This window comes from Salminus brasiliensis, chromosome 1, assembly GCF_030463535.1.
Source record: "Salminus brasiliensis chromosome 1, fSalBra1.hap2, whole genome shotgun sequence".
NCBI lineage: Eukaryota > Metazoa > Chordata > Actinopteri > Characiformes > Bryconidae > Salminus > Salminus brasiliensis.
Genome location: NC_132878.1, coordinates 7093530 through 7105791, shown reverse-complemented (window position 1 = coordinate 7105791; position 12262 = coordinate 7093530). Strand labels below are relative to the sequence as shown.

The window sequence follows — 12262 nt, the reverse complement described above, 5'->3', positions numbered from 1 at the left end:
TACTCGTGCAGAACCTGGAACATGCAGCCACTGTGCTCTCACTGGATGTTGGTTCGTGTCCAGATTCATGTGAACCCTGTGTTTACACAATGAGATGAGACAGATGTGACAGGTGAGTTTTGTATTAAATTCGCACCTCTGCCAGCATGGCCTGCAGCTCAGCCTCACAGCGCTCCAGCTCCAGTGTCTTGGTGCAGAAGGACTCCTTTAGGCTGATCTCGGCCTCCTCCCTCTCCCTTAGCTGGGCGTTCAGCTCCTTCAGCTGATTCCGCAGGGCAACCATCTCACCGGCCCGCTGGGTCACCTCGCCCTGGCTGTCCCGAAGCTGCTGCTTCAGCAGGGAGATCTCACCTGCCTTTTGACACACCTAGAGAGCAGGTAGAGGGGATGACCTCCAAACTGCCACATAAGCAGACTCTCATGTCTTAAATAACACAAAAATGGTTGGGCTAAAAATATATGTGGTATCTTGACTGACATACTGTTTTTGGTTGAAATGGAGTAATGTAGAGTCATATGAAGTAAATATCCAGGGAAAATAGTGTGTGAATCATAAAATGAATAAAAGCATGACTTTAAGGTGGTTGCTACTACTGTTTTTTACTGTGTGACATGCTTCTGGTCAGTGGTGGCTCAGTGGTTAGAGCGCTAGGTTGTAGATGACATGGTTGTGGGTTAAATACCAAAAAGATACCGCTGTTGAGGAGGGGCACCATGACAAGGCTGACCCTGAACATTTTTTCCATGCTTTCTATTTTTCTAGATTCCCTCTCCTGGCCAGATCAGGTATTGCACAGGGCCATGTGCCTGTACAGTTCGACCGGCTACGCCACTGCCAAGCCCCCTCAAGCTCTGCCCCTCACCTGATTCTGATCAGAAGGCACACCTGATTATAGTGGTGCTCATTAGTTTAGATATAAAGACTCTCTGTGCCTTCGGACTGCAGGCAAATCGGACTTCATCAGAGCTGGTGAGATGTCTGTCTGCACTGTCTGTTATTTGCAAGCGATTAGCACGGATCACGTTTCCGCACATCATAAACCTATCTGCATGAACTGCTGTGGAAACTAAGTAGGCATTTACAGGCTGCTTTTTAACGCGGAAGCAGGAGACAAGGAGGTTTGATGATTTGTTGAGGTCGTCGTCTGTCGTGTTGCGAGTGACGCAAAAGAAACTTGGAAATCAGATTTGAGTGACCAGAAGGTCCAGACTCATCTGCATCTGTACAAATCTGATTGTAAATGCATTTCAAACCATGGCAGATCACTGAAGCTGATTTAGTTTTAGCTACTGCATCTAACAGACACTGTCGATTCCTGCTCAGTGCTCTGAGTGCTCCTAAGAAAGCTGGTGTTTTGAGGCTCACACTAATTACATTAATTTTAAGCTTATTTTTATATATATATATATATATATATATATATATATATATATATATATATATATATATTTTATATATTTATATTAGACTGCTTTTACAGTTTCTATTGGCTTCTGCTGGGCTTTATGCTTATTCAGAGTGTGGCATGTTTAGTTGAATCCCCTTTTTCACCCCTAGTGATAATGACAGTGGCTGTGTTTGTGCTAGGGGCTAGCTAATTCGCTTTTTGGTTGCAAAGTGGACCAGCTAGAGGTGCACATCCAGGGTTTTTTAAGGGAACGAGAGCAGGATTCATTGCCAGCAGCCCCAGGTGACTCGGGGAGAGCTAGCACCCCCTAGACTCTGGCGTTAGAGCCCTCAAAGCAAAGCAAATGGGTGATGTCTCAGCGGCATAGCCAGGAAAGCTAAGGATAATGGTAACGATAAGGCCAAAGCTAGCCCACTGGAACACCACTTTCACCTGATTTGTTGATGGGTTGACTGGGTTTGCCCCAGTCTGCGAAAAACCCACTGAGGAGTCTGTTCAAAGTACTCTGGTCATAGGAGACTCTAGTAGCTAAACAGCAATAACTGCTGTTTACCAGGAGCCAGAGCACGGGACATTTGCAAGCTGTTAGCCAATAGCTGATATTCAAGGAGTGTCATTCAACGATATTTGTCTGCGGCAATCTGCAGTGACTAAAGGGAATATTATACTGGCTCAAGCAATGGAAAGCCAAGGCCAATGCTAACGATAAGGCCAAAGCTAGCCCACTGGAACACCACTCTTCCCCGATTTGCATGTCAAACAGGGTTGGCCAACCCTGAGGAGCCATTTAAAAATACTCTGGTCATAGAAGACTATCGTTCAACATGTGAGTAGTTAGTCTTTTAGGTGCTCCAGCAGTAACAGCTGTTTACCGGGAGCCTGAGCACTGGACATTGGACAGCAGCATCCTTAAGCTGTTAGGCAATAGGAGATATTAGAGTATAGTCACTCATGTAGGGGCCAACGACATAAGGGAATATTAAAGACGTGATAAAACTGGCCCAGGCGATGTCCTATGCTGTAGTTTGCTCTGGCTGCAGCCAAATGAGGCGCGGCCTTGATGCTAACAGCACTTGCAGACTTGCAGCGCTTTACAGGACTAAATGGTTACAAAGCTTAATGTCTAATTTAGGCTTTAGTGAATAAAGAACTAGACCTTAAAAAAAAAAGGACATTCCTCTACCTGTTGATCATCCATCACCCTTCAGTGCTGCCGTCTACTTGCGTTTAACCTTTTTGCTCTCACCTCCCACTTGGTCTCCTCCAGTTTGGGCAGGAGGTCGGCCTGCTCCTTCCTGTAGTCCAGGCACTTCTTCTCCAGCTCCTCGCGCTGGGCCAGCAGCAGAGTCATCTCGTCCTGGAGCCGGCGCTTGTCCTGCTGCAGACGGGTGATCTGGGCCTGCAGGGCCTGCTGGGAGCGCTGTGCACGGCGGGTCACTTGCTGGAGCCGTCCCGCGTAGTTCTGCCTCAGTTCCTCCATCTCACGCTCCCAAACCCGCTGCTTCTCCTCAAAGACCTGCGCGATGGCCGCCTCGCTCTGGTCCAAGTTCCGTCGCATGTGGAGCACCTGGGCACAAGAATGGTCAAATTCCTGCTTAAAGAAGTTAAGGAGCTGTGTTATGCGTTTGGTGTGTGTGTGTGTGGCAGACCTGCTGTCTCCTGAGCACTCAGTAATGCATGTTTGAAGAACAAGAGTAGCATTTTACCAAAGAAACGGCCAATGTAGCCAAACAGAGCTGAGCTATATAATGATAGATCCCTAGATAAATACTTGATTGCAGCCTTTTCTTGGGCTGTGACTGACATTACATCATACAAAATCACATAAATGATAACCAAGTTGACAAGTTAAGAGCATTACTTCATTATATTACAGCCATGCTGTGCCACATACAGCAAACCTGTAATATCACAGTAGATACCTGTAGTACAATTAACAAAAAAAGAGCAGTGTAAACCACATGGCCTTGAGGGAAACCTTGCCCCATTTAGTCCAAGTAACCCACTGGGTGTACTGTATGACATAATCTATAAGATTTAGATTAAAATAAGGCCACTACAACAGTTCACAACAGAATATCTTTCATATCTTCATCCATGTTTATGGACATACAGTGTCAGAAACCTCATAAGCAATTTATATATATATATAACATATTGATTATTATGATCACCCCTGGTCTGTAATGGACTCTGCCCATTCACCATATAGGAGCACTGTGTAGCTCTATAATTCCAGACTGTAGTTCATCTGTTTCTCTGCAGACTCTGTTATTATCCTTTCACCCTCGACCAGGACGGACCACCACAAAGCAGAGGTAGTATCATTCTCAGCACTGCAGTGGCACTGACATGGTGGTGGTGTGCTAGAAGTGTGTGTGTGTGTAGCGCTAGTATGAGTAGATCAGACATAAGCAGTGCTGCTGGAGTGTTTAAACACCTCAGTGTCTCCAACCAGAAATATCCAGCCAACGGCGTCCTGTGGGCAGCGTCCTGTGGGCAGCGTCTAGAGAGCACTAATGATGGACTAGAGGATGACCAACACAGACTGTGCAGCAAACAGATACAAAGCTTCCGTCTATGATTGTCCATCCACAAGGTGGACCAACTAGGTTGGAGTGTCTAATAGAGTGGACAGTGAGTGGACAGACACAGTGTTTAAACACTACAGCAGCACTGTTGTGTCTGATCCAGTCATACCAGCACGACACACACTACTAACACACCATGCAGTGCTGACAATGACGCACCACCCAAATAATGCGGGTGAAAAGAGGATAACAAAGTATGCAGAAAAACTGATGGACTACAGACTGCAATTCAAGAACTACAAAGTGCTCTTATATGGTGAGTGGAGCTGATAGAATGGGCCAAGTCCATTCCAAAGTAGGGGTGGTCATAATATTCTATTATTTATATACAACACAAAACACACAGTATGATCTTGTTATAGATAAGAGAAATATAAAAAAAAAAGCGGTATCCACCCTCTTCACCTCTTGCTCTCTCTCCCAGAGGCGATCCTCCAGGTCACGGATGACATCGTCCGAGGACGGTGAGGGCCGTAGAGGAGCTGGGGCATCGCTCAGGTGGCTGAGCCGCTGATAGGATGAGGAGCTCTTGCCTGAGGAGGAGCGGCCGCTGTCAGAGGCACTAAGGCCGTTCTGGTAGCCCGGTTTGTCTGGCTTGTCCAGGCCGGCTGTGCCCAGCCGGTTGATGTGGCTGGTGGAGGCACTGAGTGGCCCCAGGGCCGGTGGGGGGCCGTAGCCTGAACCCGCATAGGTGGGCAGGCTGGTCAGCGAGTTCCTCCCAGAGTCTGACAGGCTGCCCTGTCCTGCCCGGCCGCCCCCAGAGTGATTTACCCCCCGGTTATTTGGACTGTCCTGGTCGCGGCGGGCTCCGGAGGCAGCCTGCCCTCCTCTCTCACCCCCGCTGCCTCCGCTGCCGCTGCTGCCTGGACCCCCTCCAGCACCTGCGCTAGCCTGAAGGGGGCACACAAGGTTCTGCATGGAGTGAAAACTCTTGGGGACCACAGGTTTAAAGGCAGAGGGGCGGACCAGTGTGTCGGGGTCCTGAAGAAGAAGAACAGAGAGCAGATGAGTTTGCCTGACGGAAGCTCAATGCAATTATCATGTGCTTGTATCTTTTTTTTAGGTCTAATGTGTTTAGGTTCACTAAACACACTAGACTTTAAAGGAGCATAACAGGGTGGTAAATAAACTTGTAAACCCGAATCTGAGCATTTTTTCACCCCAACCAAAGTCATTTACTTAAGATGTGCTGCCATGTTCTTTTTAGACAGAAGAGGCTTTCTCCAGGCCACTTTTCCAAATAAGCCATACTTGTTCAGTCTTCTAACTGTACTGTCAGGAACTTGGATATTTAACATGCTAACAGGCCTACAGAGTCTGGGCTGTAGCTCTTGGATTTTCTGTGATTTGAATTTGCTAAATTTGCTAAATTTGCTGAGACATCAACTCCTGGGAAATTTGGCAACTGTCTTGATTGCTACGGTCATGTGAAAAAAGACATGGGCAAGTCATAAATTACATAAAACCACTTTAGATGAACAACCCCACACAACAGATTCCACCACGCTAGGCCAAAATGGAAAAGCCATGTGTGAAAAAGTAAGTACACCCCATCAATCAACAGCTTGTAGAACCACCTTTAGCAGTATCTTGAATGAATGGCTTTCTGTAGGACTTTTTCAGTCTCTCACATCATTCTGGAGGAATTTTGGCCCACTCTTCTTTACAACGCTGCTGCAGTTCATTAAGGTTTGTGAGCATTTATTTACGCATAGCTTTCTTAAGGTCCCAGCACAGTATTTCAGTTGGGGTGAGGTCTGAGACTGAATGATAGCGTTATCACACTCTAAAGCCAAAATCAGAATACCTTCCCCTCCCCGCTTACTCCGTGCTGTACCTGTGCTTGCTCCAGCTGGCCGGAGACAGGCAGGATGTTGGGGGGGTTGTGGTTGTCTGGCCTGGCTTTGCTCTTGTCCTTGTGCTGCGGCGGTGGCGCCTGGTGGCTGCCGTTCTTGTCGTTTGTGAGGACTATGCTGTTCCCACACAGGTCCATGCTCTCCCCCCGCCTGTGGCCCTCCCTCCTCAACCCGCCATTGGAGAAGGAGGCGTTGGACAGCATCCGCTCCCCGTTGACTGTGTGCTGCCGGTTGGCGTTGTGGGAAGAGGAAGAAGCATTGTGGGAGGAGTCGCGGCCATGGCCCTCCCTCTGGCCGCTGTAGCCGCTGGGCTCGTCCGGCACGGACACCCCGGCCGTTTTGGTGGCAGGTGGCGGCAGGCGGTCTGCGCTGAAGCTGCGGTCATCCAGCCGCCGGCGGGCCGCCAGGGGGCCGTTGGGGGTGGTGCGCGTGCCCACGCTGCGCATGGTGATGGCCCGCTGGCTGGAGGCTCCACTCCCCACGCTGCCCATGCCAAGAGCGCGGGGCCCCTCACTCGGCCACCCGCAGCAACAGTAAGCCGGGGCGTGTGGGGCGGCCAGGGTGGGCCGCAGGTGCACACACTGCGCGGGAGAGGGAGATAGAGAGAGAGAGAGGGAAGGGTCAGTGATACAAAAACACAGAGGAACACATTGGAGTGCATTACTTTCATTTAATACAATGCATGGAACAAGCTAGAATTTTCAATTATATGAACAATTTCATTGCAATACAGTCCGGCTGGAGACCTCACCTGACCTGTGAGGACAGAAACGACGTGTGGGCTTGTGTTGGATGCAGAATCATGCAAAATCTAACATATAGTCACTGTCAGGCGTGAGCCTTGTATCTCCAAAACAGCAGCACCAAAACAGGAAAAGGAAACAACCTTCTTAGCTTTCAATGGAAAACAATGTAAAAGTATATTAGTCCAAGTCATTTTGGAGCATTTCTATTGGTCTATTCATCATCAAATTTGGACACAATGCAAAGAACCACTGTCATTCACATTCAAATGTCAAAAAGTAAAAACATAAAAAAAAAAATAATAATAAAAGGTTTTTGCATAACTGTGATGCTATATTGCAGAGTTTCAGCTACATATATTTGATCTATTTTGATATAATGTCTTTTCATTTGAAACGATGGATACAGGAATCAGAGACATATGATAAAGTACAAAGCCAAGTTCAGACAAGAACAGATCCGGGCAGTCGGACTGCACTTGGCTAGATGTGGACCTTTGAGTGGAGGAGTACTTGAGCTGCAACTGATGATGTTTCACAGAAAGTCCACAGGAACACAAGGAAGTACAGACCAGAACGCAGATTGAGAATCGATCTCTGTTCCAATTTGTACTGAAATGCTGATTTTCCCAGAAATTTCAACTGGAACGTCCCAACAAGTCAGAGGCAACACACACACACACACACACACACACACACACACACAAGTAACTCAAACAAACATAAGTCTAAATGAAGCTCTAAGTACTACGCTTTTCTAGCAGGGTACTATTTAGCTTCAAGCGGCCCACATAGGCTTCCAGGCCCTGCGTGTTCACCACCAGGCCTACTCTCCATTCATATGCCATTATGGTATTACGGTAAATATGAGTTCCCGACTGGAAGGTGCACATGAACAGCCGCTCAAGTTACAAAAAAGTCGAAATTGCTGAGATTTCCCGAGACGAGGTGACCGTCAACCTTTTAACATGGCGGAGAAGAAGACAGAATCAGTACTGTATAGTACATGCTTCTTTATTTTTAACAGTGCAGCTGCTGTTAAGGGTTGTTTGTGCACATTATTGTAATCTGTAATCTGTGTGCATTTAACTTGCCATAGAACAATGTTATTCATCCTTCTAGCCACAAGTTATTAACATTACATTAGCCGACATTTTTCATGTCGCTATGACAACAAAGCACGTTAACGCTCGTAACTTCGAATTCGCAAGTGGGAAGCAGGAGCTTCTGACAAGCAGAATGAATGCAGCATTAATGCCTAGCTCAGATATGTGTCCTGCGCATTTTACCCATCTGTGGTAGTGAACACACACACACACACACACACACACACATATACACACTAGTGAACCAGGGGCAGTGAGCACACACACACTCCAGAGAGTGAAGGGCCTTGCTCAAGGGCCCAACAGCGGCAGCTTGCCAAGCCCAGGTATCGAACCCACAACCCTGTCACCAATAGCCCGGAGCGCTCACCGCTGAGCAACCACTGCCCTAGATGTCCCTCCAGTGCCCCCCCCCCCATATGGACCAAAACACCTGAGCTCCTGAGCCGCCACCACATCCTCACCGCCACAAAGTGTTTTGCTAACTAGCGACTTTATTTATCTACTATGCCGTTTTAAAAGCACTGAAAGCATTACTAGTAGAATACAAGGCCTAAGGTTCGGACGTTCGGGATAGAAAATGCTTTCATTTATTTGTATTTAATTTAATTTAATTTAATTTAATTTAATTTAACAGAAACTGCAGATCATTGAATTCACATTTTTTATAAGCCGTGGGTTTGTGTGACACATAATGCATATCATATAGTGTAAACAATAGACATGCGCCTATCTATGAAAACACACCACCGAAGCCATGATAAACTTCCCTCCAGATCCTTCTCAACAATTTTTAAATAACTGAAAATGTAGGTATTCTTAACTCAAACCCTACGATCTGCTGCTCATGTGCAGTTATAACGAGGTTATATGGCATCAGTCTGTATAAAATGGACAGATCCAGCTCCACAGCCAATTGGCTGAGCCACTTTGAAGTTATTAAAAAACACTGGGCAAAAAAAAAAAACTCCTGCTTTAAAGGAAAACAGCTGAATAGCCTGGACATCGTTCTGTATGCCCTTTCATGCAGTGCTCTGTTCATGAATTTTAAATGGAGCAACTTATACTTCCATGGCATACTACACAGCCTATGACGTGTAGCATTGGAGAACTGAATCACAGCTTTCATGAAATAAACCCACAAAGCAGAAGACTAAAGGAAGTTGGAAAGCAGTTAGCCGTTGGTAATGTACGTAACGTAATTAAGAAATGGCAGGTAACAGGAATGGAGGTGAAGTTGAGGTCTGGAAGACCAAGAAAGACTCTAAAGTGATGGTGCACTGTTCTACTGTGCAGCAACACCTACACAAATATAACCGTCATGGAAGAGTCGCCAGATGCGTCCTCACCACAAAATTCAGGCATTCTGGAAACAAGTTAAATAGAGTTCAAATAGATTTTTTTCTATAGAACACCTCTCCAAATGTTACGCACGGTCATGGGCGGGTCATGTTTTGGGCTTGTGCTGCAGCCAGTGGCACAGGACACATTTCCTTGGTAGAAGGAAGAATGAATTCAATGAAAAAAACCTGGAAAAAATCTGGAAGCAAATAAACATTATATTTTTTACAACATCTGTAAAAAAAAGCTGGAAATGAACAGAGGATGAGATTCTACAGCAGGATAATGATCCTACACACAACTCAAAATCCACAATGGCATTTTTAACAGCATTTAAAGGCAGGTCCAAATGTTTACACCCCAAGACATGGAGTGTCCTCATTTTTTCAAGAATTTATTAATTTCATGATTTCATGCAACAAGTGCTAATAATAACAACTAAATAATAAGCCTAGTGTTTATTATTTAGTCTAAATGTTAAACATTTTTTATTTCTCCTAGCTATTTGGGACTAGTAGGACCTAACAAGTATAAAAACTAAACGTAGTCTTTGTACAGGAAGCCATTTTTGCGAAAATAAAAAATAAAAAAAACAAAAACATGTCCTCATATTCTGTAAAAAAAAAAAAGAAGCTGAAAATGAAAAGAGGATGAGCTTCTACACACAACTCAAAATCCACAATGGACTACTTAGAGGCTCAAGCTAAAGGTTTTGTCATGGTCCCCCAGCCTCAACATCATCACAACTCTGTGGATAGACCTCAAATTAGCAGAGCAGCTAAACCTTAGCTGCTACAATAAGCATGTTCAAGCTGTGATACTTGCTACAGAGGCTGTTACTAAATATTAATTGTGAAGGGTGTCCAAATGTTTGCTTCAGGCCCTTTTCCTGGCCATCAGGTCATCTTTTGCTTGCTCAGCTATTTAGACATTCAGATCATGGTAATCTTGCCCATGTTGATTATTTCAATTTTTTTATATTTTTCAATGTTATATTGCATTGCTATTTTCCCCACTGTGTGTTTTTATGTACTGTCCCCTTAAAAACATACCACCGTGTGTAGTCATGTGAATCTGCCTTGTCCAGGCGAGACAAGAAGCAACTTGGAGGAGAACTCAAACACAGAACCAACTGAGCAACTCCAGCAGCTTATATTACATTTACATTTAAGGCATTTAGCAGAAGCTCTTATCCAGAGCGACTTACAAAAGTGCTTCACTATTTACCCAAGAAAAACCTCAGCTAGTTAGAATAGACTAATAATTTAAAGATCCTCTAATCTTAGACTCTACTAAACACAAGTCAGTAAGGAGACCACTCTACTGTTCCCCCAAGTACTCTCAGAAGAGGAGGGTCTTCAGTCTGGGTTTGAAGACAGCGAGTGTTGGACTCTGCTGTTCGGACACCCAGGGGAAGCTCGTTCCACCACTTTGGGGCAGGACAGAAAAAAGCCTGGATCATCAAGATACTATCGAGGTCAAATGCCAACCCCCTACGATGATCTACATCAGCCAAACATCAGAAGCATCTCTGTATTTTAACCAAAAAATCCCCAAACTCAAAAAAAGACTTTTGTAAGAATGTGTATGCATTTTAAATAGTGTAACCTATAGATTGTGCTTAAATGACCAATGACATGAACTAACAGTGTAAAGAAATAACATTCTGATTTCAGATTGACTGTAAAAATGCTCTGCCTTCATGGTCTCTGTGGGCTTGTTTTATATGTATTGGGCTTCCTGCAGTATAATCAGTAATAATGGGAAAAATGTGCTCCAGTCTTTTGAATGTATTGCATGATAACCGTGTGTATCGGATTGAGAGACTCATAATAAACAATACAACAGGCTGTATTTCTAAACTGCTGGTAACTTCATTTCTTCACTTTCATACTACACATATATACACATACAGTCCTCACAAGAAAACTGCATTTCTATTTATATTTTAAATGTCCAGATGTTTACATGTGTTTAAAAAGACACGTTTTCATGGAGTGTCCTCATGGTATCATGGTGCAGAGGAGCAGAAATGTAATGATTTCATATGAGGACGCAGGGTCTCAAGAGGTAACAGCAGAAAATCAGATTTTGTCAGTAATCCAATAGTAATGCAACCATTTAACCAATAAAGAGTTCAGATACATGCAAAGCCAGCCACTGCCTCCGGGGCAGCATTGCTGGACCACCTGGAGAACGATGCTGGGACGCCTCAAGCTAACAGAAGCGCCATCTACCCACCCGGAGAGAACATGGCTAATTGTGCTCTCTCAAACTCCGGCTGCTGACAGCAAAGCAGCATGGCTTGGAATTCGAACTCATGACCCTCGGGACATAGTCGTACCACATTTAACCACTGAAACAATGAAACATTTACCAGAAAATATGGATACCTATGCTTTTATGGTTTCTAATAGTGCACAATGCTTTTAAACGAGGATCTGCCCTATTCTGTTTCAATTGTGTTTATGTGCAGAATGAGAATACCCAAAGAAATCAGGGTAAGCGTATTCATGTGCTGAAATCTGATTAATGAACTAAAATCGAGCTCTTTGTCAGATTTCTTAATCAGATTTTTAGTCTTTAATCCTTAATATGGATTTTAATGGATAATGTTTTTTGTACCTGACCACTTGAATTATCAGATAACTGCACACATCCGATGATGTATGATCACGTAAACACACTCAATGTATCAGAACTGATTTGACCAAATAACGTAAACACTGCAGCCCAACCAATATAGTCATCAATGACGGTCTACCAAATTTAACAAAGCACTTGACGTCATGACGTCGAGCAGATAAACACCAACACTAACCCGTTCACACATTAAAAGAACATATGATAAGACCCTGACTGTATAATGATAAACATCCATGGACTAGGACCGAACATTTAAACATCTGTCACTGGACATTTAAACAGTGCCTAGATCTGACCAACTTCCTCGATATTGAAAAAGTCTTCAGATATCAGATACGCACCGGCAGCCTGAGCGGGACCCTCCTAGATGGAAGTTCCATGAGGTCCATGAGTTAACTGGAGTGCTTAGCACTTAACGTAATGTAAGCCATAGTGAGACTCAGACTAAACATTAAGACAAAACTTAGTTCCAGAGCCTTGTTTTCAACACAGAGAGACACACCTTGTTATGTCTGGAGTTTAAAACTGCTAGTTAAACATTCACCCATGCAGACGCTGATTTCACTGATT

At 44.7% G+C, this 12262-nt stretch overlaps 2 protein-coding genes across 2 annotated transcripts in view; both read right to left on the bottom strand.

The window, feature by feature from the left end:
• Positions 1 to 69, bottom strand: part of LOC140537836 (phosphoinositide-3-kinase-interacting protein 1-like) — a 30789-nt gene extending 30720 nt beyond the window's left edge. The window contains exon 1 of the mRNA XM_072660104.1: positions 4 to 69. Within this exon, the coding sequence (XP_072516205.1) occupies positions 4 to 69 (66 nt within the window). The remainder of the gene's footprint in view (positions 1 to 3) is intronic.
• Positions 70 to 124: 55 nt separating this feature from the next.
• On the bottom strand, positions 125 to 12047 carry lzts3a (leucine zipper, putative tumor suppressor family member 3a). The gene is made up of 5 exons (XM_072660093.1): positions 12034 to 12047; positions 5838 to 6437; positions 4406 to 4981; positions 2656 to 2976; positions 125 to 367 (listed from the first exon to the last, which is right to left on the bottom strand). The coding sequence occupies exons 2-5, from the start codon at positions 6345 to 6347 to the stop codon at positions 125 to 127; spliced, it is 1650 nt and encodes a 549-aa protein (XP_072516194.1). The 5' UTR covers positions 6348 to 6437; positions 12034 to 12047.
• Between the last annotated feature and the right edge of the window lie 215 nt (positions 12048 to 12262).